The sequence below is a fragment of the Marmota flaviventris genome, chromosome 12, assembly GCF_047511675.1.
Source record: "Marmota flaviventris isolate mMarFla1 chromosome 12, mMarFla1.hap1, whole genome shotgun sequence".
NCBI classification, from domain to species: domain Eukaryota; kingdom Metazoa; phylum Chordata; class Mammalia; order Rodentia; family Sciuridae; genus Marmota; species Marmota flaviventris.
Window position 1 is genome coordinate 38,181,308 of NC_092509.1, and position 25,612 is coordinate 38,206,919.

A 25,612-nucleotide genomic window follows, 5' to 3' on the forward strand; every position below is an offset into this window, starting at 1 on the left:
ACGGAAGCATCATAGATTTCTGAACCAATCCTCTCATATATTTGGGTTGATGCCAATAAATGCATTAGGGAGGTGACATAAAAAGAAGGGGTACAGGACAAAATATAGAGTGACCTGAATCTTCTGGACCCCTGAAGTCTGATTCCATGACTTCCTCTCAGCTCTCAGTCACCCAGGGCAGAAGCAGATAAAAGGATATTACAGAGACTAAGTCTCGATTTTTGGAGGAATTACTTAGGAAATATTTTCACATAATAACTTTGTGTCCTTTGTGTGTTCTGTTGTTGTTGTCATTGTTTTCAGTATTCTCTGGGCCTCCGGTTTGCAGTTCCACGTCTTGAGAAAACCAACATGAGCATTAACTTCGATCTCCAAATCAGAAGGTTAGACATTTCAATGCTCACATTATGGACAGCACTCATGAGCAGAGATTCATAGTGAAATATCTGCCACTTACAAGCTCTTTTATATGAAAAATTCTTCTGAAATCAGAACCTAGACTTTCACAGATCAGCTATTCTTCATTTTTCTCAAATTATTTCAGTTTTTTCAACATTTTGGTTTTGACACAGAGTCTGCATTTCATAGGCCTCATTATGAGATAATCAGATTTTGTCCTGGACACCCTTCACCTCACTTCCCCTCCACTTTCCCTCATTCCACACACATGACTTCTCCCTCCCCCACCACACCCCATAGTCACAGTGCAGCATCAGGTAATTACTGCAAATCTACAAAAAAGCATAGATTTTGCATGTGCAATCTTGAAATTGCCTGACATTTTCAGGATGAAGGAGTCTGTGATAGTTTACTTGGGAGCACAATGCAGGCAACAGAATATCATATTTTGGGGGCAGAGCCTTTTCCAGCAATGATAAACTGAGCCACCTAGATAGCCATCTCCCTTTTCTGAGGATGATCCTGTTCAAGAACTCAGCTGTAACTTTGTTCTTTCATTGTCTATTCTGTTTGCTCCTTCATGACCAAAAGTGGTAAGGAAGACCCACCGAGTAGTGAGGCATGCAGGTCAAAGCTTCCTGGCACTTCGACCCATTAGCTGGGAATGGAATCAGTTTAATGGCTCAAAATCCATATTAAAAGAAAAGGATCTAGGCATGGTTATACACATACAGGTACCTTGTGAAGTAGATAGGTATTTTCTTTTTGTGGTCTGTTTTAGTCAGCTACTACGTGACTGTGACTAAAAGAACCAACCAGAACAATTGTGGAGGAGAAAAAGTTTCTTTTGGGCCTCCCAGTTTTAGAGATCTCACTGCATAGACAGTAGCCCCCATTCCTTGGGACTCAACGTGAGGCAGGACATCATGGCAGAAGAGTAGTGGAGGGAAGCAGCTCACATGATGATCAGGAAGCAGAGAGAGACTCCACTTACCAGATACAAAATTTATACCACAAAGCCATGCCCCACCTCCTCCAGCCACACCCTACCTGCCTCAGTTACCACTCAGTTAACCCCCATCAGGGATTAATTCAATGGTTGGATTAAGGTTCTTATAATCCAATCATTTCTTCTCTAAACCTTCTTTCATTGTCTCACACATGAGCTTTTTGGTGGATACCTCACATCCAAACCATAATATGGTGTAAAGTTTTAAAACTTCAAAAAACTCTGGTATAGATGCACATATGTGCCTTCCATAGTTATAATTTGCTCAACGTTTTGAATCCCTGTTCTAATGATAGAAATGACTACAATTTGATGCTTAGAATTTGGTTCTCTAATAGCAATGCAATGTGGCTAATCTTTAAATTTATCTTAATATCTTTCAGGAAGTTCCATTAGCATGCGATAATTTTTAGAACAATTATTCTGTGCAAAAGATTACCTTTTAGTACTACATCAATGAAAGGTTTAGAGTTTTTTTAAATATATAAACTCTAGAAGAGTGTAGCATATTTTTAAAAATCTGCAACTTGCATCACAAACCACCCCTCCTCACACTTTGTGATAGATCTCTTGTGAGGAAGGTATTCTAACTTAACTTAGATATTCTTTTCTGACTTTACCTAGGTATTTCTTGAATTTAACTTAAATATTTTCTGCTGAATCTTAGAACATTTTTTATTTTCTCCAGATAGCAATGAGATGCAGATGAAATGAATGTATTCAAAAAATATCTCTTCATGTTACCAAAAGATTATTAAATCACTTTTTTATATTGGCAAAACAATGTATTTCCAAAAAAGTTCAGATAGTTGTGAATATTTTCAGTTCGGAACTATTATGCTTGTATTACTGAGTTTACAGGGGAAAAGCGCCAAAGTGAAGGACCAACATCACTCTAGATATTCGCCTGAAGCTTCTATTTCTCTCCATCATTGCCTATGCCATTGATCCTACAGGAGCATGAAGCTTTATGTACTTGGGGAAGGATATGTCTCTCATAAAATGCATGGCCTTATTTAGGAAGAAAGTGCCAAGCAAATTCACTGATATTTCCTCCTTTCTCTTGATTGCAGTTATGAATGAAAGAATGGAAGCAAGCAATTTAACTGAAGAGGCAAAATACACTATATGATATTGTAAATGCCACATCCAAATCCATCTTGTAGAGCATCACTTAATTAATTCAATAATGAAATGTTGAATTGGACAGAAAATAGAAATGGATACATCTTTAACATCCCCTTTCATCTAACAATGGATCATAATTATATTTCATGTCTACTCATGACTATTTTAACATTATACTAAAAAATAAGAATGCAGATATGCAGAAAGAACTGGAACATAGATAAAACATCAAATTCTCAAAATATATATTATAGAGATAAAAGTGTTTGAGAATATTTTTAAAACTCAAATACTAAAAGTATTTAAGAGATGGACATTTATCTGCTTATGCTGGAAGGCTCTGAAGATGTAAATAAGAATTGAGAGGGTAGTTTTATACTCAGTTTAAGTGCATTTAAACCCCAAATAAATTAAACCAATGCTATGAAGTATGAACTCTTATAACCATATTTGATCACCATTACCTATGCCTAATTTCCTTTTCTACAAATAAAAAAAAGAGAAATGGGCTTTTATAAGTTAATAAGCTTAAAATATTTTCTATTAGCAAATATTTGAATTAACCGTCTTTCCACGCCCCTGATCTAAATGACATCAACATTTCCCTCCCTGGGTAGAGAGGTTCTCACACAGCAGTCCCCACATACAAACGGGGTTTTGCAATTATTCTTGATGTTACTTCCTAAGTAGTGGTGAAATGAACATTATATTGTCTTTGCTGACATCCCAAGGACCACAGAAAAATATAAAAAGAATGTTAGAAAATAGGAAACAGTGGGAAAAAGAAAATGGCATTTGGGTAACAAAGTAAAAAACATGTTTTTCTGTGGTTTATGCCATAAGACGTAGTCATGTAGAGGAAATCCATCCTTCCTTGCATAACTCAGCATTGTGGCAGTGATGGATTGCTTGTTTGAATGTAGCAGGGGTATTTGTGAGGGACACTTCCTTCCAGGAAGGTCAGAGAAACATCTAAGTTGTATATCAAACCTGGTTCCTTTATTACAAGGAGATCTTGTCAACTCCAGTGGTACTCAGTAGTCTGTGTCTCAGGGGATGATTCTGACTAATCTACCAGAGGGTTCGGACTCTGAATCTGCCATTGCTCTTGCTGCATCTTAAAACAGCCTCTAACAGCCTCATATTAGACTGAAACTCAAAGACAATTTCAACATTTGACTTTCATTTACATTTTCAGGGTATCATAGTGAATATGTTGTTCTTTAAACTAATTACCAACAAAACTCAATGGAATTATTATGTAATAGCTTAAATGATACTTTTTCATAATTCTGATTTACACTACTGCAAAGCAGTAATGAACTGGAAATAGAAAAAAAAAATCTGGCTAATCTGTGGAGCAAGGATATTTCAATTTCAAAACTAAAGAGTTACTCAGTACATTTGGGACCATAAAGTCTGCCACAAATAGAATTATTTGGTAATGATTTCTTGGTGGTTAGAAATTTGAATCCTGCCTTTGAAAGAAGAGGAGGAGAGGTGAGGAATGAAAAGAAAAGGTGTGATAATAGTTAAATGAATGGCCTGGAAACTGGAGTTCAAACGTCACTGAAAAAGTTCTTGTAGGCTCCTTCATTAGGTTAGCAGTGATGCTCCACTGCAAGAAATGCTGGCACCTGCCTGTTTATATCTGCTATGTGTATTTTCAGGGTAAATTGCCTTATCAGTACAGACAATGGGATCAGGACTTTGCAAAAGCATCATGGGAACAATTCTGTCTCTTTTTCCTTTGAAAGCAGGACTTCATCCTGTTCTTTCCAGCTCCCACATTTTGAGAGCTTCAAAATCTAGACAGAAACTTCCCCATTACCATCACCATGGCGTCAAATCTTGTCCCTTAAATCCAAGTGATGGGTAGTTTTATAATAAAACAGCAAAATTTAAAAAAAATTGTCACTGTTCAAAGAAATATCATATTAAATACACACTTTCTAGCTTGAGACTCTTGATGCTTTTCAGAAAGATCCATGTCACCTCTGAATGGCCTGTTTATGAAATGCCCAACTTCCTTGGGTCTCATTTCTCCTTGCCATTAGCCATGTTTCCAATTCACTCCCCACTCCTCTCCCAGACAGTGAGTATGCCATGAACATACACTTATTTTAACATTAACTTAAGTAATAAACCAAGAGGAAGATAAAATTGCTGCCAAAACAATGTATGGTATGAGGCATTCCAGAGCCAAACACAAATGCTTTTTCAATTAAGTGCTGCTCTGGATTATTCATGCCAGTTCCCCTCTTTATAAGCATGGAAAATCAGGAGTTGACTGTGTTGTCGTTTCCCATTTGATGGGCAGTGAACATGATGCTCAGAGATGTTAAGGAATTTGTCCAAGGTAGAAGCCAGAAAATGAACTCAGCTAAATGCCTCTTTGCTTTAGCCATTGAGACTAAAAAGTGTTGGCTTCTCTAGATCTGTATCGTATTTCCAGATAAAGTGTCTCCTTGTGGAAAGTTGTTTCCTTACTGTTGGTCATAAAAGATCTTAGCATTGCCTTGTACAAATGGTTATGATTTTGTAGAATGAATATACCATTGTTTTCTGAATGATCAGGTTAGGAATGTGTGTTGCTCTTGTGATCATCAGAATGTCTTTTAGGGTCATATAGTGTGTAACACACCTGAGGAAATATAAATTTAAATAATGTATCATTGTGTTTTAGTTCCAACAAGGACAACCCAGACAGCAATTTTGTGAATTTGCAGATCAACATCACTGCTGTAGCTCAAGTAGAAATAAGAGGGTAAGTAATAAACAAGACATAAAAATAATATAATAGCATGCAGTAGCAGTAGTGGTGGTATAGCTCCATGTATGTAAAGATTTATGATGAAATACTGGTAAAGATTATGTGGAGAGGCCGGGGATATATCTCAGTTGGTAGAGTGCTTGCCTCGCATTCACAAGACTCTGGGTTCAATTCCCAGCACCATATACACCCGCACCAAAAAAATTATATGAAATATTCCTAATGTATTAGAGATCATAATTTACTTTGTTACCAGTTTTTATTCTTTTCTACTCATCATTAACATTCTATCAGAAAATACAGTGAACTTTGTGTAATAATTAACTCTAAGTATATCAAAACATCAATGAATTCCCCAAACTGACAGTTCAGTAATCAAACTAAAAAAAAAAAAAAAAAAAAAAAAAACCAGTTGATGAGAAGCTAGATAAAATAGACAACTGACAACCATATGATTGCCTGAAAATAAAGTCACTTTTCAATAATTATTTTAGACACAGTGACAATCTATCACACATTGAGTTTAATAAATAACTCTCAGGTGCAAGGGTGGATGGAATGTACATTCTGTATCTTTCCCCTTTGGTCTTGTTCTTTAAGGAAGGTGCCAATAAGCAATCAACTGAGAGACAGGAGGAAAGTGGTCAATGGACTGCCCAAGTTCTGTTCTTGTACAAATATGGAATCCATTGATCTTGTTATGGTAATTCTGCTTTTTTCAGAACAATCAAGGACTTGGTTAAAAATGTCAACTGGTGTTTTGGACCAATCATCCTTGGGGTTCCAGAATACTGGTTCCCTTTCTTTTCCACAGATCCTGAGTGGTTTACACTCCTCCATGATAACAATGGATTTCTACATTTCCAGAGCCACTCTCCATGGGCCTTCTTATGGCTGTCCCATGGTGCTCTCACAGGGACCCTGCCCAGGTGTCTGGGTACCACTGAGCACCCCCCCAGTGGATTAGATGATGATGATGATGATAATAACATAATATTATTATCAATACTGCCCAACACTTATCACCATTTTCTGTGTGCTAGTCATGTATTATATCTTATTACATAGTAGAATCCTAGTACAAGTAAAGGAATTGTGGTACAAGAATTCAAAGGCTCTACAGGTAGAAAATAGCCAGAATATGTACATTGGCGACCCGTCTCCAGAGCTCATGCTCAGGAATGAGCATGCTGTCCTGATTATGAGACAGAGTTTTTTGGACCCTGTCTATAAAACTTATGTATGTATGCTCTCTGATTTTTGTATTCAAACCAATATTTTTATTTTTACCCATTTTTTGTGCACATGCTTGTAGTTCATTCACTTTAACTGCACAACAGTCTTACATTGTAAAAATAGAACATAATTAATTCACCCATTCTACTCGTGATGAAAATTTGGAACTTTTCTTTTCTCCTTTTTACAAACTTTTCCATGCATGTCTTCCAGTACACAATGGACGAATGTCAGCCAGGCGTTATGTTAAAAACTGAAATTTCAGGATCAGAGAGTTTACACCATTTAACTTTACTAAGTAATTGCAATCTCTTTTTCAAAATAGTTGTGTCAAGTTGCACTCCTACCATAAGTGTATGAGAGTTTTCATTGCTACACATTATCAGATAAAATGGTCCAGTTTTTAATTTTAAGCGATTGATGGATAAGAAATAACATGTAACTGAAAGTTTAATATGCAGCTCCCTATCCTTAAATGAAATTGAGATTTTTATAAGTTCATGTCTCTTAGTTATTCACATTCAGAAAAATTCTTGTTAATATTATGTACATATTTCTACTAAAAAGGATTGACTTTTCCTTGTCAATGCACAGAACTTTGTTTCTATTCAAAAATTTAGATGCTAATCTATTAATTACACATGTGCAAATATCTTTTCACAATTTATGGGGTCTGTGGGTTTTTTAAGTCACATCTACTTAGTTATAAATTACATACACTAAAATTCAGCCTTTTGGGAGTCCAGTTTGAAGAGCTATAAAACCATAAAAACTTTCAATATAGAACAGTATCATCACCCCAGTAATTCCTATAGATTCTTTTCTAGTCAGTCCTTCTCCTGCACCTAAACTCTGGGAATCTTGATCTATTTTTTTGTCACTATATTTCTACCATTTCAGAATGTACATAAATGGTCTCATTCATTCAGAGTGCACTTAGCATAATGATTTTGAGAAGCATCCATCTTCTCACCTGTATCAATAGTCTGCTTCTTTTTTCGCTGAGAGGTATTCCATTATATGATGTCCTGCAAGGTGTTTGTTATATGGTGAACATATAAGTTGTCTATAGTTTGGGGCTGTTAAGAATAAAGCTGCTATGAGCATTCACAGCCAGGTCTCTGTTGAGAATTTTGTTTTCACAAGTGGAATTACTGATTTGCACAGGATGTATATGTTTGTAAGAAATTGCACAACATTTTCCAGAAAGGATATGCCATTTCCATTTTGCATTCTCACTAGCAATGGATGAGAGTTCTATAGTCATGTTCATCCTAGCCACCATGTTTTGTTTGTTTATATTTAGTCACTCCCTGAGGCTTTATTTTCATTTGCTTAATGATTAGTTGTATTGAACATCCTTTCAATGCCTACTTGCAACTCTCTTTTTGATGAAGTGTCTCAAATTTTTTTCCTCATTTATTATGTGATTGTTTGTCTTCTTCTTACTGAGTTGTAGAAGTTCTTTACATATTCTAAATAGAAAATCATTCATCAGTTACATGTCCTGAAAACATTTTCTCCCAGTCTAAGGTATGGCTTTATATTTTCTTAGCTGTGTTCAAACAAAAATTTCTAAAGTTTTCATGAAATCCAGTTGATTAATTTTTTCACATTTTGTGCTCTTTGTATCCTGAGAAATATTCTGCCTTTCCAAAGTCACCAATATTTTTATCTTCTGTGTTTTCTACCAGAAGTTTTATAATCTTAGATTTTACATTTAGGTCTCTGATTAATTTTAAGTTAATTTTTGTATTTGGTGTGAGGTAAGAGCTGAAGATTGTCCATTAATTATGGATCCACCAAACAGATTGATCCATTGATGAGATTAAAGCCCTCATGATCCAATCATCTTCAAAAGACCCACATGTAAAAGCCTTGGAGATCAAGCCTTCATTATATGAGCTTTTGGGAGGGCATATTAGATCCAACCCATACAGTGCTATTATTTTCCTATAAGACTTGTTTCAGTAGCATTCTAAAATTTTGACATGTTGAATTTTCATTGTAAATCAATTCAAAATATTTTTAAATTTCTTTTATGATTTTTTCTTTAAATCATGAGTTGGCTCATGGGAAAAGATTTTGTTTGATTTAGATTTTTGGAGCTAATCTAAATGTTTTATTTTAATTGATTTCTGTTTCTGTTCTAGCTCTTGATGAGAAAAAAAACACTGTTTTTAAAAGACAAGAAAACATAAGCAATTTTTTTACTATTGTATTTTTACTTTTTAAGGTATTGGGAATTAAACCCAGGGGAGCTCTACCTCTGAACTACATCCCCAGCCTCCTCTTTTTTAAAATTAATTTATTTAATTTTATTTCAATTTGTTATATATGACAGTAGAATGCTTTACAATTCATATTACACATATAGAGCACAATTTTTCATATCTCTGGTTGCATACAAAGTATATTCACACCATTCATGTCTTCTTACATATACTTAGGGTAATGATGTCTGTCTCATTCCACCATCTTTTCTACGCCCATCCTCCTTCCTTTCTCTCCTACCTATTTGCCCTATCTAGAGTTCATCTAATCCTCCCATGCTACACCTCCCAATCCCACTATGAGTCAGCCTCTTTATATCAGAGAAAACATTCAGCATTTGGTTTTGGGGGATTGGCTAACATCACTTAGCATTATCTTCTCCAGTTCCACCCATTTACCTGCAAATGCCATGATTTTATTCTCTTTCATTGCTGAGTAACATTCCACTGTGTACCACAGTTTCCTTATCCATTCATCCACTGAAGGGCATCTAGGTTGGTTCCACAATTTAGCTATTGTGAATTGTGCTGCTATAAACATTGATGTGGCTGTGTCCCTGAGGTATGCTGTTTTTAACTCCTTTGGGTATAGACCGAGCTGGGTCAAAAATGGTGGTTCAATTCCCAGTTTTCCAAGGAATCTCCATACTGCTTTCCAGATTGGCTGCACTAACTTGCAGTCCCACCAGCCTTTCCCCCCACATCCTCTACAATACTTATCGTTATTTGTATTGTTAACAGCTGCCGTTCTGACTGGAGTGAGATGAAATCTTAGAGTAGTTTTGATTTGCATTTCTCTAATTGCTAGAGATGTTGGACATTTTTCATATATTTTTTGATTGATTGTATATCCTCCTCTAAGAAGTGTCTTGGCCCATTTATTGATTGAGTTATTTGTTTTGGGGGGGGTTGTTTTGTTTTGTTTTGTTTTTTGATGTTAAGGTTTTTGAGTGCTTTATATATCCTAGAGATTAGTGCTGTATCTGATGTGCTTGAGGTAAAGATTTGTTCCCATTCTGTAGGCTCTCTATTCACCTAATTGATTGTTTCTTTTGCTGAGAAGAAGCTTTTTAGTTTGAATCCATCCCATTTATTGACTCTTGGTTTTAAGTTTTTCACTAGAGGAGTGTTATTAAGGAAGCTTGGGCCTAATCCGACATGATAAAGATTTGGGCCTACTTTCTCTTCCAGTAGGCACAAGGTCTCTGGTTTAATTCCTAGGTCCTTGATCCACTTTGAGTTGCATTTTGTGCATGGTGAGAGATAGAAGTTTAATTTCATTTTATTTCATGTGGATTTCCAGTTTTTCCAGCACCATTTGTTGAAGAGGCTATCTTTTCTCCAATATATGTTTTTGGTGCCTTTGCCTAATATGAGATAACTGTAATTATGTGGGTTTGTCTCTGTGTCCTCTACTCTGTGTACCATTGGTCTACAGATACCAATACCATACTGTTTTTGTTACTGTTGCTCTGTAGTATAGTTTAAGGTCTGGTATAGTGATGCCACCTGCTTCACTCTTCTTGCTAAGGACTGTTTTGGCTATTCTGGGTCTCTTATTTTTCCAGATGAATTTCATGATTGCTTTTTCTATTTCTATGAACAATGTCATTGGGATTTTGATTGGGATTGCATTGAATCTGCATAGTGCTTTTAGTAGTATGATCATTTTGATCTTTCCATCTTCCAAGCTCTTCTTTAATTTAATTCTTTAGTGTTCTGTAGTTTTCATTGTAGAGGTCTTTCACCTCTTTTGTTAAGTTCATTCCCAAGTATTTTATTTTATTTTTTTGAGGCTACTATAAATAGGGTGATTTTCCTAGTTTCTCTTTCTGAGGATCTGTCACTGATTTACAGAAATGCCTTTGATTTATGGGTGTTGATTTTATATCCTGCTACTTTCCTGAATTCATTTATTAGTCCTAAAAGATTTCTGGTGGAATTTTTTGGGTTCCAGCACTCTCTTTTACACCTTTTTTGGAGACAGGGTCTCACTAAATTCCACAGCTGGCCTTGAACTAAGCAATGCTTCTGCCTCAGCCTCTTAAATTGCCGAGATTACAGGTGTTCACCACCATGCCTGGCACTATCTTATTTTTACATCTTTTCAAAATTTTCAGCTATTATATGTGAACTTCTATCTTGTTCTTTAAGCTTGGCTTAGCTTAATTTGGCTAACGCAAAAATAAGTGGGAAGTGTTTAGCAATTCCAAAATAAATTTAAAGTTGGGAAGTATTTTTATTTAATAAGTCATAACTCAATCTAAGGCTTAATGGAACTGTCTTTATTTTCATATATTTATTTTATGAGGTGCATTTCTGCCATCACTTACAGTAAAAATAAAAGAAGAAAATTTCTATTCAATTGTGCCAGTAATCCAAACAGTTTATTAAAGTTAGGTTTCTCACATGGGTACAGTTATTTTAATTGTTAGATTAAAGTCCAAAGTCTGTTCTCTAAAACAGTATTGAAGTTCTTTTGGATCACTTTATATAGTAAAACTCTTTCCTCTGAATATGCAGCAAAATATTTGTTCCAGTGTTTATTTCTTCAAGGAATGAACAGTTGCTATTCTAAACACCTTACATGTTCAATCTTCAGAAAAATTTTATTTTCTTTTGTCCAATAGTATTCATCTGAACATATTTTATCACTTGCTATCTTCTACAGTATTTTTTCCTTAATTTACTGTTGCTCTTACAGTTTAAAAAATAAACCAAAATGGATTTTGTTGAAGCTGAAAATTGTAGATAACTACTTCATTCATTTCGTAGCTAGATAACACCAACATTGTCTTTGGCCCAATTTATATGCCATTTGTTGGGACAAAGGATCAATTTAGCATAGCTCTGTGAGAAGTAAATTTGGCCACTAGAGACATCAAAACATATGTTGAGCTTATAAAAGTAAGACAAATTGCAGGATTTGTGAAATAATCAGAATTGGATGGGTTTGTATTAGGAACTATCATGATCTAACCAAGTTCTATATAGGATACTGTCCACAGCATTGTTCTGACAATAAATGAATGTCTTTGCTATTTGGAAGTAATAGGATTTCAAAACAGGGTTCACAACATATTATCGTAACTTCTGGACAGCATACACACTGTCAAAAACCTAGTTCCTTTATTCCAGAAAAACTTCATTTTAGGAAAATTAGGTTAATATAAAACCCATACCAAAAATGCTTATACCAATTTATTGAATTAACCCCAAACTGCAAACAACCCAAATGTCCTTCAACAGGTGAATGATAAATGAAGTGTGATACATCCATATCATAGAATACTATGAATTATTGAGACATGGACAACTTGAATGGGACTCAGAATTATACAGAGTGGAAAAAGCCAATCCCAAAAGGCTGCCTACTGTATGTTTCCGTTTACATAACATTCTTGAAATGACAGAATTGTAGAAATGGGGAACAGATTAGTGGATGTCAAGAGAGAAAGGGAGAAATGGGGACACATAGCCTATGAAAGGATATCTTTGTGGAAATAAAAATGTTCTGTATCTTAACTAAATCAATGTCAATATTCTGGTTGTGACATTACATACAATAGCACACCTTGGTTTTAGAAGATGTTACCATTGGAGGAGATTTATTTGTGGGTATAAGGGATTTTTTATATTATTTCTTATAAATTGCATGTGAATCTACATTATCTCGTTATGAAATTTAATTTTAAAAAAACGTATTCCTTGGGGCTGGGGATGTGGCTCAAGCGGTAGTGCGCTCGCCTGGCATGCGCGGGGTCCTGGATTCGATCCTCAGCACCACATAAAAATAAAATGAAGATGTTGTGTCCACCAAAAACTAAAAAATAAATATTAAAACAAATTCTCTCTCTTAAAAAAAAAAACCCATTCCTTGCTTCCAATTCCAGTCTGATATCCAATGCTACACAACGCTACAATTAACAGTACACCAGTCTTTTTACTAACTGAAAATCTCCAAGAATAATGCTCTAGCCTCTATTTTAGAAGGGAGGAATATTCAATAGATGTAGTTAGATTAGTGCACAGTCTGCTCATTCCAAGAAATTTAGATTATTGTATTTTTTCTTGATGATTTGCTTCCTTTTCTAAAAATCTTCACGTTGAAACAATAGTGTGTCACTGATTTACTTGGGACCCATTCTTTTCCATGGTTTCCCCAGCTTTTAATCAGTCTTCAATGGATAAATAAATAAACCATACTGTTATGACCCTTTTTAATGATTATTTTTCCTGTGCTCCACAATAAATTATATTTATTTATATATTTCTACTTAAGTTTTGTTACAGAACCCTGCTAGAAAGTTTAAGTTGTGTTTGCTAAATATGATTGCATCTTAGGGGCCCCTAAAATATACTGTATATTGGAACAGAATGGGTGAGCTGTAGTGCTCACCTGCAGCTCACCCATTATTCTCTGTATATCAGTTTTCCTTTTGTGTGTAAAATGAGAAGTTTTGATCAGATTGTCTCCATAGTACCTGTTAAGGTCTAAAAATTTGATTCTGTAATCCTAGAGAATTTATAACCAGTCCTATAGGATTAAAAACCATAAGAGCCAAAATTTCAGAGAAAATATATTCAGCTTCTGATCTATGTTTGTTCTGTTTGAAAAAAAAATTCCCAGAGATGCACAATGGATAATGAATGTTGAGCATAGACTCCCCTCTCTATTGCCAAGCTGAGAAGAAAGTAAAGATTTGGGTGGGGAAGCTGGCAAGGCCTTTGGGAATGGAACTCATGATCTCTGAGATTCTGTCTAATGAAAGCAACACACCATGTCCTGTGCTCTTCTCCCCATTACATCCCCAGGTTTGAGCATAATGTGATTTAACCAAATCAAGCAGGAAAAGAGAACACAGCATAATGACAAGAACAGGGCATGATGACAAGCCAATTTGAAGGAGTGATTTTTGAGGTGTCAGCACAGCAAAGCTGAGCCCTACACTTCTTACTTAACAGTTACACATTAAGGACATGCAAAGGGACTATAAATTTATAATCTGATAACATTTTGTGGGTTGCCCATTTTGAAATGCCCTTCTCCCACCCACCTCTAGGAAACAATGCACCCAAATTAACTTTGACCACAAGCATTGGAGATGTTTTCCAATTGTCTGTGGTATACAACCCAAACAGTTTATCATAATTTTCAAGATGAAGCAATACAGACATACTGACTTTAAGTTACTTGCTCTTGGGTCAGAATTTAACCCAATAAGTTGTACTTTCTACCTTGGGAAGAGATTACCTCCAAGGAGGAGAAAAACCAGTAACATTTAAATTTCCTAGAGACTGTGGTAATTATTGGATATCCCTAAAATGGCATTTGGGACTCACCCTTGCATTCTCTACTCTAGATCTCAATCATACTTCATTTTGTTCTGGCTCTAAACCTGGTCTGGTGAGAGGTCTGACTGCATTCATAAGAAACTGAAAAAAATATCTAGGAAAAAGGAATATACAATGACTGTTTTCTATTCTGAAGTCTCAAACCAGAAACAGAATTTCTTTACAACTGGACATCTAACACAGAGGATCCTAGAAATTTACACACACACACACACACACACACACACACACAGTCTCACTTTTCAATATGACTTAAAGCAAGGATTATATAATCTTTAAACACAGAAACATACACACACAGGATGGATGGATGGATGGATGGATGGATAGATGGATGAATAGACAGACAGATAGGTAAATGGACAGATGAATGTATAATGTTCAATTACTCCTCTCAAGAATGCTCTCTGCTATTCCTCCTGGTGTCCATGGATGAGGTGCTATAAAATAGTTGATCTCTGAATAGGAACAAATGTTTCAGATCCTCCACTAATTCCTTCAGTCATTTTGTTGAACTTCACTTCCAGTGTTTTTCCTTGTAGACAAATATCTTTTGAAATAAATCGAAAGCCACCTGTTTTGTCTGATGACCGTGCAGTGTACACTAGTAAAACATTCCTCCCCTGGGCCATCAGTAGCAATTAACACAGCACTCCATATTTCAGAGTATCCCACCCTCTGCAGATCATTCTGCCCATTCATAACTGGGAACCGGAAATGGAGCCCCGCACAGAGGATGAAGTTGGACCATTGGTGGAGCATATTTATGAGGTAGGTTTTTTTTTTTTCTTCCTTGTACTGGGGATTGAACCCATGGATGCTTTATTATTGAGCTACATTCCCAGATTTGTTTGGTTTTTTTTTTGTTTTTTGTTTTTTGTTTTGAGACAGGGTCTCAATAAGTTGCTGAGGGCCTTGCTAAGTTACTGAGGCTAACCTCAAATTTAGATCCTCCTGTGTCAGCCTCCTGAGTTTCTGTGATTACATACATATGTCACTGTACCCAGCTGGGTAACTATTTTCTATTAGCTGTTTTCTATGTTAAAGTTGTATTAGGGTTTTATTTTTATGTTCTTTATTAACAAACATACAGCATTTTGAAAGACACCAATCCAAGTTTTGAGCTTTATGTAGTATTTAGATTTTATGCTATCACATTGCAGTGGGTGGTGGGAGATGTTCTGGGCACTCACAAACATGGCCACTTCTCCTTGGTGGTGAGAGCCATTACATGGTAAGAAACATTTTATCCTGTTACTGTTTTCTTTATTTAAATGTTCTTTGTTTGCTCCCTTTTTAATATTTGGATAGCCTATGCATAAAAATGTCTAACTCCCTAGACCCTCTTTCATTTCAGATAACCTTAAAACTCACCCATTGAAGGTCACCAATTGGAAAGGTGCCAGATAGAAAATTTTATTAATTTTTCTTATACTAAAAATGTACATATAATACATGAGATGGGTATGTGGCAGATAGATAAGAATAAATTTATTTTTCATTCAAATAACCTGATTAGAAATTGACAATTTATTTTGAAGTTTGAAATAGTCTATTGGTTAGTAAAATATTTTCCAGAAGCAAATAAGCAAAACATGAAAAGAAACTGATGTTCTTTTCCCATTTTAAGTCTTACATTGTGAACAAGATAAAGATTTATTGACATGGAGCTAACTATTTAATTTTTTTTTTTTACAATTAGAAACAAACTCATAGTAAAGGGTTAGTTTATTCATTGTTCAGCTTTTTGGTTTGGTTTGTTAATAAAGTTAATGCTATTAGTGGAGAGTGGTTATTCCTTTTCAAGGTAATATAAACTGAATTTTGATATAATGAAGTTCTAAGGTGTTTTCTGATTGAGGCCCCTTCTAGAGAGTGGTAATGCCTTATGTTCTTTTCCTATGTAACTTATGCCATCAATTCAATGATTCTAGCTTTGATTTTCATCTCAAGCTACAGGGTCACTAATAGCATTCTCTCAGGGCAACTATAAAGCCATTTCCAAACTGAAGAGCTGTTTCCATAAGTGGGGAAAAGCCTCAAGTCCTGAGTAGGATTAGCCTGGAAACCTCTATTATCTGCCCAAACTGCAGCTCAGGTTTGGAAGCCCTGTCCAGAGCTGGATCAAAGTGTGGCCCTAAGCTCATCTGATAGTGAAGGGATAACCCTGTCCCAGTGGCATTCAGATCAGGAACCTCACCAGAAAAATGAAAAGCTGTCAAATAATTTATTAAATTTGTATGTGTCTGTTTCTGCTCAAGAAAGTTGAAACTTTATAGTTTGCAAAAAAACACCCAGACTCAATCATTCCCAGCGTAGTGCTGTTTCTGATCTTAGCATAAAGAGATCATAAAAGTTTAGGGTAATTACCAGCAGTGCCAAAAGCAATCATCAAATGTTTCTTACATGCTAATCTCATGTCTCATAATATACGGTACCAATGAATGCCATACTTCTTTGATAATGTCAGCTAAATAGGCCACCTAAATAAGCAAAAAAATTTTTCTTGTTTCATAGACCATGATAATTATCAGAACTGTGGGGTTGGGGGGAAGATCCCTGTTAACTTTGAAGTGAGTTTCTAAGTCCATGATAAATCTAAATATGCTTAGTGTTTTTGGCAAGCTGTTTTGTGTACTGTAAATATGGGACTTGTGTGTTAACAACATCCATCTCTTTTCTCGATGTGAACTTTTTTCCCTGGGATTTGCTGATTAAAACAAAAGTAGCTCAGCTTTGAAATATGCAAAATGAACTGAAGTGAGTACCGGCTGGCTTTTGCCCTTGATGGATAACCATTTTCCAGAGGGTAAAAGAGAGTGCATCACATATGGTTGCAATTGACAAGTCAGTAGTCAGGGAACAAAAGGCAGATTTTAAATATAAAGAAAAAATCAGTACGTTTTGAAAGCATTTAATTAAAATTGCATTTCTAGTGCTATCATTAATACAAATTCAAGGTAACCATTGCAGTTATCAGCCATGGTTAATATAGGTTGGGCAAATATAGGTTGGGCATACCTGTTCTGAAAATCAAAAATGTATTCCAAAATCCAAAATTTTTTGAGACCTGACATGATAGCACAAGTAGAGAATTTCATACTTGACCTCATATGATGGGTCACAATGAAAGATTACCTTTAGGCTTCAAGGTGAATATGAATTTTCAATGAATTTTGTGTCTAGAGTTCAGTCTCATCCCCAAGATATCTCATTATATAAGTGCAACATTCCAAAATCCCAAACACTTCTGGTCCCAAGCATTTTGGATAAAAGATGTTCAACCGTATGATCTTCAGTGAAGAAATCCACTTTCAGAGCTTCACAAACCGGACCAAAGAGTTTTTTCTAAACACCATCACATCACGCTTTCAGAGTTCCTGATTCCCATATGGACTTTTTTCTTCTTCTTCTTATTTGCTAGAGTTATTATCATGATGACTTACAACCAATAGCACATGCATTTAAAAATAGGTACAGGTCGACGGAGTTGGACTTCATATCCCCACCTTGAACTGTACCATTCCATAATCTGTCACTTGCTTACAGCTGCACAATATTGGACCGAGTACCATCAGTGACACCATTCTGGAGGTGGGCTGGCCATTCTCTGCACGGGATGAGTTTCTCCTTTATATTTTTCATATTCAAACTCTGGGACCTCTGCGGTGTCAAACAAGTCCTGATATCAACCCACAAGATATAAAGGTAAGAGCTTGATCTAATTCATAGCTTTATACACTTTTTAATGGTAAGGAAAAAGTAAAAATGGCTGCTTGTTTAAAATAGCAAAGTAATTTTATGTTGCTTCAATGATCATTGATTAGAGCTTTCCTTTCAGTTTTCTAGTTAAGCACCAAATTTAAATGTCACTCCTAAAAAACTTAAATTTTCCTAGGTTTTATTGCTCATAGTAACTTGTGATTTATTTAGCCCATTTCAATATGCATCTATTATGTAGGGTTTGATGAGCAATACCACCAAATCAAAATCATTAATAGATATGTCATGTTTTGGAGAATTAGTACAAAATTCTATTTTTGAAGTCTATTTGGTATATTTCCATAAGACACAAGCATCTTTGCCACAAAGGGCTCTTCCAGCTGTTGTCAATAGCAAGTGGTAAAATACAGGAATTTGCCAAAGGCTTCTCGACTCCCTAAAAACCCCCAGACTGGAAGCTTATAGAGAAACCTAGAGCAGCAGCATGCTGCACCTCTTAAATGCTTCCAAATCACCTGGGAGTCTATTGAAATGCAGGGTCTGGAGGACCCCGACATTCCACCTCTCTGCAAGCTCCCACCTCCTGTGCACGTGATGGTCTGCTGGAGTTCATTAACAAGGAGCTCAACTGTCCAAATAGCTGATCCCATCCAGATTAAGACCCAAATTTGGCTTAGGTTCCTTCTGAGAAGGAAAGGAACGAATTAGCATAAGCCCTAGAAAATGTCACATTTGTATGAAAACAAAACAAAAAAATTGGTTAATCAGATGGTGTCCTCAGAAGACAACTTTATTTAAGAACAAATATTCCCTTAGTAGCTACAGGGACACAGTAACTATGGGGCAAGGGAAGGTTTCCTGAAAAATTTATTTGACTTAACCATCTGGGACAAAGGGCAGCTTTGACCCTGGGCCCAGGCATTGGGTCACTGGGAGTCATAATAGGCTTTCTGTGTCAACTCATATGCCTCCTTGTTCAAAGACAGGAAGACAAAAAGGAGACTCAATGGTAAAGGACTTGTGGGGCAACAGTCTCTTTCTTCATGGAGAAACAATAATAAGGCCACTGGTATTCCATAGTTATTTGAAATATTTGTCCCTAGGATTTTCCCCCCATTTCCTTTTTCTTCACTCTTCATTGGGATAATTTTAACATCCTAAGAGACTATAGCTCCTTATACAATAATGTCTTCAAATATTGATGTATAACATTGAAGTATTTCAAACTTTTTCATATTTTTTAATTAAATTTTTTATTTCTTTTAATTAGTTACACATGACAGTACAATGACCTTGACATATCATACATTTGAATCAGATGAGATATAATTTCTCATTTTTCTGAGTGTACAAGTTGCAGAATCATATTGGTCATGCAGTCACATATATACACACAGTAATAATAATGTCTGTTTCATTCTACTATTGCATATTTTATTCTGTATTTTTCATGTACTATATGGATTCTTAAAGCACATGATAATGTGGAAAACTCCTGTCTCTGAGTGCAATGTTTAGTTTATATCTGACACTATTTATATATGTTTGTATATATTGTGTAACTTGTTTAATGTTCACTATGTTGGTTGTGAGTTTTTTTTTTTTCTTTGTGGCAATTAAACAATCACCTACAGTGACTGGAATAGTACTAATAGATAACTTGCTCAAATGTTGACAGATTCATGAAAACCAAGAGGTAGTATACACTAAGCACCTGGTATCCAGTACTTCCCACTTATTATGTAAATACTCATAGATTTTCATTAAAAACCTGTCCAAAGCTAGAAATTTTTTAAAAAATGCAAATTCTGCTCATTTTCTAAAGTTCTAAACTCCTAAAAATTGAATGTAATATTTGGTAACAATATTAAAATTGCAACAGATCTCTAAAGTAAATAATTAGAATAATATATGAATTCTTAAAATTCTGAATTCAAGGAAAGGTTCAACAACATTACTTAAAGGTTCTCAAAGTATGTCTACCTATATTTAATATATGCCCTGAAAGTCTAAAAGACTTTTTATCAATAAATAGATTTTAAAGTTGATAACCAGTATATTTCAAATCAGTGGCTATAAACAATTGAAAACATTTGAAAATTATTTTTCTCTTAAGATATTAAATAATTTCTTAGTCATATTGCTACTAATTCACTTGGCAATTTATTTCTTCCTAGAGAATGGAAAGATAAACTGTATTTTCTGTCTTAAATACAGAGTAGAAATTAGTGAAATGGAAATTGCATTTTTTTCTTATATGTTCTTATCTTCAGCACAATAAGCATCAGACACTTCTGATTTTTTTTTAATAATTTTTATGACTTTATTTTATTTATTTATTTTTATGTAGTGCTGAGGGAAAAAAAACCAGCACCTCCTTAGGCAAGTGATCTACCACTGAGCCACAACCCCTGCCTGACATTTCTGATTTAATATTAATTTTAAATACTTGCATAAAAGCTAATTGCTAGTTTATTTTTATTTGTTTGTTTGTTCTGTTTTTTTTGTTTGTTTGTTTGTTTGTTTGTTTGGTTTTTGGTAAGAAGCAGAGAAAGCAGGTTTAGTAAAAGGACCAGGGAGGCAGAAATATACTTGTTAAAGCAAGAATCAAATCCCAGTATTCAGTCTTGCTTCACCCAGGAGTAAGTTACAATTCCTCCTACTTGTGCTATGGAGTGAGCGTGTTCTGTCCCCCTCCAAAACTCATGATAAAATTTGGTTCTCAGTGTAATGGTGTTGAGAGGTTGTGGGGCTTTCATGATGAGTTTGGTTCACAGGAACTCTGCCCGAATGAAATGGATGAATGCTGTTCTTTCAAGTTAGTTCTCCTTGAAGGGTCCCCTAATGTGGCCGTAAGCTGTTCCTCCGCTTCCTCTCGCTTCCTCTCTCCATGGGACTCCTTCCATTCTTCCTCCATGAAGCTGCACAGGTGCTGCTTCCGTGCTTTTGGACACCCCAGCCTCCAGAGCATGAGCTAAAATAAATTTTCTTTTATAAACTATCCAATCACAGTTATTCTCTATTAGCAATAAAACGGACTAAGACCATTTGCCGTACAGTTTCTTTATAAGGAGAAGGACAGGTGGCAAATCCTCTGACACATCTGTGTTTGCCAGCAGTCCAGTTTCCACATATCCTTCTGCCTCCTGAGGACGTTCCACACACCACTGGACCAACCCTCCAGATGTTCCATGGCCTGTCATAGAGAACCTTCACCCCGACTTTCTGAAGCCAAGGGATTTTCACAATTCTCCCACCACATTCTCCTCCTCAGCCACTCAGTTGATTTCCTTTCAACCAAATCCCTTTCTCCAATGTTAGACATGCATCTTAGCCAATTTTGTCTTAGCCAATTTCTTCCTCCCATGTATATTCTCACTTTTGCTCAATTATTACTAAAAAGAGAGCTCTCCTCTCTTCTCAGCCCTCTCACAGATTTCCAAAAAACCTTATCATAAAAAAGAAACTATCCAGATTTTCTTAGAAGCATCTTCTAGGCCACCCACTTCAAGGAACCAGTGCCACCAATCTAAAGCCTTTGGAATGTCCCAGATATCCCTTAGAATCTCCACAAAGCTTCCACTTTCTAATTTCCCTCTGATTAAACTTATTTCCACCTAAATATCAGCATTCGATATCATATACTTAACACAATGATTTTTTTACCCTATTTTTTAAATTATTCATATGGCCACAGTCCTGGATACTATTATTTTTATTGCAAATACACAGTTTTATGGCATCAAAACCATATTGAGGCTTAAGTAGGCTTTTTGTGGACTGGCTTGAGAACTGAGCTACCATTCGAAATATCATTTCTAAAGAGAAATGCATTCTGAATGCCAAACATCCAAAGCTTTCTGAAATCCAACCCATCTACAAACTGAAGAAGTGTTCCAAATGCAACATGAGGCTCAAAGTCTTCTCACATAAGCCTCAAAGTCCAATAAGTCCCTAACAGTGTTCAGTTTTTATAACAGTAACTGGTACAATTTGGTTATCACCCAAGTTACCCAAATGTCCCCCAAGTTTGAGGAGGAAACACTAACAGCATGAACTTTCTAACCTGTGACTGCTTTAGGAAACAATGGGCCAACTTATCAGCTCATCCACCCCTTGATTGCTCAAGTTGGGAGCATCGGTCACTGAGTTGGGGTGGGGCAAGAGTGACCACACACAGATGCTGTTAGAAGTCTGTGTACTTTTTTATTTGAATGCCTGCCTCCCAGCAGGCTTCGGTGAGACTCATTCAACTTGATTTGCTGACATTGTTCAAATCTCAGAATCTGAGGTAGGTAGAAATATGGGTGGTAATGGGGTTCAGGAGAAGATGAGCTATGCAAATCCTCATTTTTCTACCTGAGAAAACCAAGACCCAGCCAATGTCCGCATGGTGGTCCAGAAGTGCCTTGGGCTCACTCTCTCCTGCTTTCACTCTGGCCTTCTGTGACATGGTTGCTGCCCTTGTGTTTCTGTTCCCCCAGGATGGCTTCCACCTCCTCAGGTTCATTCACCTGCCATCTGTGACGTTAGGGATATTAGCAGACATCCATGCAGGTTCTGCCTCCAGGCTTCACCATCTTAGGTCAGAGGAAGAAGACTGTCATGTGGCAATTTCTTCACATTCTACCATTCAAAACATTTTGAAACATTCAACTGTCTGCAGCATTCAGACCAATCCATTAAATCTAATTTGTTCCAGATCCTTCTTGGAATCAGATTTTAGAGTTGAGTAAAGTATTTCTCAACTATACTAAAGGCAGTAAAATAATTATTTCAAACTATCAATTTTGTTATTTTGGTGGACTTTATCCTGGGGTTTGGAGAGGCCTTCAAACACACTATGATCTTTTGATAAGATGAAGTTGAAAATGTAAAAATCTACTAAGGAACCAAAAATTTCATAAAGAGTAAAGGATTTTTTTTTCAATTTGGCAAGATTTGTGATAAACAGTGAGAGAAAGGGGGAGAGGAAAGACTAAGGAATGTGAGACTGTACCTAAGACAGATAGATGCTCAAATGTAACCAGTGTTAAGATCACAGCACATTCTGGGTCTAACATCAAGGAAGAAGAATCCTGAGATCAAAATGATCTGATGGAGACACACTGGAGAGAGTATAATGTAAGAGAAAGCCCTCACTGTTTATAAGAATTGTCTTTAGGGCCTGGGAAGCAGGAGGTTGCTGCTGAGAACTAGGCTTTTCAACAACACCAATCCCACAGGAAGCCCAAATTACAACCAGATAGCACAAACATGGAGTGCAGAGACACAGAACCCGTCCATTTGTCAAGGATTATAGCCCTGCAAATCGCTTTTTAGAATCAAGTGGGCCTGCAGACAGTGGCTTGGCAAATTTGCATAGTTTTGTCTTATCCTTATGAGTACTTTCTTCTTGCCTAACTGCCGCCCGATTACTGGTTCTCATTAATTCAGAAGGCAGTGACCCCTGTCAGTTCTCAAACAACTCTCCCTCATGCTCTCTCTACTTAAAAATCAAGACAAAAAAGGAAGATCATTTCTTCTTTCTTTACGTTAGCTACTGATTTCTTTTTATTCTTTTTTTTAATCATTTTGAGGGCCTTAAATATTTGCAGCCTCAATTTATTTCATAGCCAGAGCATTGTTTGATGTCTGTTACTTGCCCTGTAATATGCTCGGGCTTCTGCTACAAGCTCTCCTTCTTGTGGGGGTGAGGGGTGGTCTATTCAAGAAAGCAGTACTGAATTTTCTTCTCTTCTAACTATGATGCCATAGTAACAGCTATCACTAGCTCCTGGGTTTGTCTTCTCCATCCTGTCTTATGTGTGCTTTCTTCTGAGAACATTTCCTCTGACAGAGGAATTTATTCACCTTTTACTCTTTTTTTTTTTTTTTGTACCAGGATTGAACTCAGGGTTGCTTAACCACTGAGCCATATCCCCAGCACTTTTTTGTATTTTATTTAGAGGCAGGGTCTCAGTGAGTTGCTTAGCACTTTTCTAAGTTGCTGAGGTTGGCTTTGGGCTCGAAATCCTCCTGCCTGAGCTGCTGCGATTACAGGTACGCACCACTGCACCCGGCTTTCACCTTTTACTCTTAAGAGTGCCTGTACGTCAAATTCTTGGCCACCAAAGAAATATACCCCTTGGGTCCCATTTCTTTTTGTCTATCTTCTCTTTGAGATAGCCTTCGGGTATGTGTGTGTGTGTGTGTGTGTGTGTATGCACATATATGTGTGCATATATGTGTATGTATACATATATGCATATATATGTATATACAAACACACACACATGTTGGAAGACTATCTCAGGGAGAAGATAGACAAAAAGAAATGGTTCCCAAGAGTATATTTTATTTGCATATCTATATCTATATATCTATATATATCTATACACACACACACACACACACACATACTAGAAAGACTAAGGAAAGACTAAGGAATGTGAGACTGTACCTCAGAGAGAAAGATGCTCAAATATAACCTGTGTTAAGATCACAGCACATTCTGGGTCTAACTTCAAGGAAGAAGAATCCTGAGATCAAAATTATACATATATATATATATATATATATATATATATATGTGTGTGTGTGTGTGTGTGTGTGTGTGTGTGTGTGTGTGTCTTTTTAAAGGGTTAGTTGCCAACCATAGAAAAATGATATGAAAGTAAGTACTAGTTCCTAAGTTAGGTATATTCATGCCTTTCAAGCTAACCTAGTTTCTGCAGCCTTAGGGGTGGGGACCTAAGCCCATCAGCCCATGTATATTTTTAAATGCAAAAACACTATGTCCAAGACTAGGAAAAGCTCCAATATTACCTCTGGAGTGAGTGATGATTCTTCTAGTATGCTTTGCATGAACTTTTCAGGAGGAAAAAAATGTTTTTTTTTTTCTTTCCCCACAAACTCTTAACATTTGCTTAATTACAAAGTACACGGACCCACGGACTTGTCCCCACTTACATTTAATTACAGACCAAGAAGCCCATGAGAACAGTCTACTGTTTCTTGTGTGCTAGGAATACCTAGCATCCAAAGACAAGTCACAAATAAGAGAAGGTAACCCACGTGGCTTTGGTTTCCAGCCCCTATCTTCCAGTGTTGCACGTCCAACTGCATTGCACATTCTAGCCTCTCAGTATCCCTTTGGTCTATAAATTAAAACCTATGCCAGAGTGAAGAGTTTGATGAAGACTTATGAAAATAACTCTTGCTGCGGTCAAATTTGGAGTAGCAGCTGGAGAAACATATTTACTAAGAATTATTTCCTCATTGCAGAACAAAGCCATTGTCATTTGTTCTGAGGCAGCCACTGAAGTGTTTACCAGCCGCTCCTCATAGCATTTAATGTCTGCCTAACAGGGTGCTAGGAAGCTGGACTCTTCACTTCCAGCGAGTTCAGATTCAGGAAAAACATGGGCTGTGGGTTCATGGCTCCAAATGTTCCTCTTGAAAATGGACTTTATTGTTTACATTTCTTGGATAACTTCTTCCTTACTTTTTGTCTTGTTTTGTTCTTTGAAATAATTTCTGGAATGCCATTTGAGAAAACTAGTTTCCAAGCCACTTGAAGACCTTTGGACCACAGTGTTTTAAGTGTGGTATTCCGCCACTTGTAAAATCCAAGTGTTACAAAAAGAAAGAACTGTGTTCCACTGACCCCTGTCTTGCAAAGGACTTATTCTCTAGCTCAGAATAAGCCCAGTGTTTTATTGAGGGACTGTTACA

General features: G+C 36.3%; 1 protein-coding gene across 1 annotated transcript in view; it reads left to right on the top strand.

Moving 5' to 3' along the window:
• Itga8 (integrin subunit alpha 8) overlaps positions 1-25,612 on the top strand; it is a 169,335-nt gene that overhangs the window by 106,439 nt on the left and 37,284 nt on the right. Inside the window, exons 22-25 of the mRNA XM_027928445.2 lie at positions 304-383; positions 5,223-5,303; positions 14,839-14,944; positions 17,723-17,881. Of these exons, the coding sequence (XP_027784246.2) occupies positions 304-383; positions 5,223-5,303; positions 14,839-14,944; positions 17,723-17,881 (426 nt within the window). The remainder of the gene's footprint in view (positions 1-303; positions 384-5,222; positions 5,304-14,838; positions 14,945-17,722; positions 17,882-25,612) is intronic.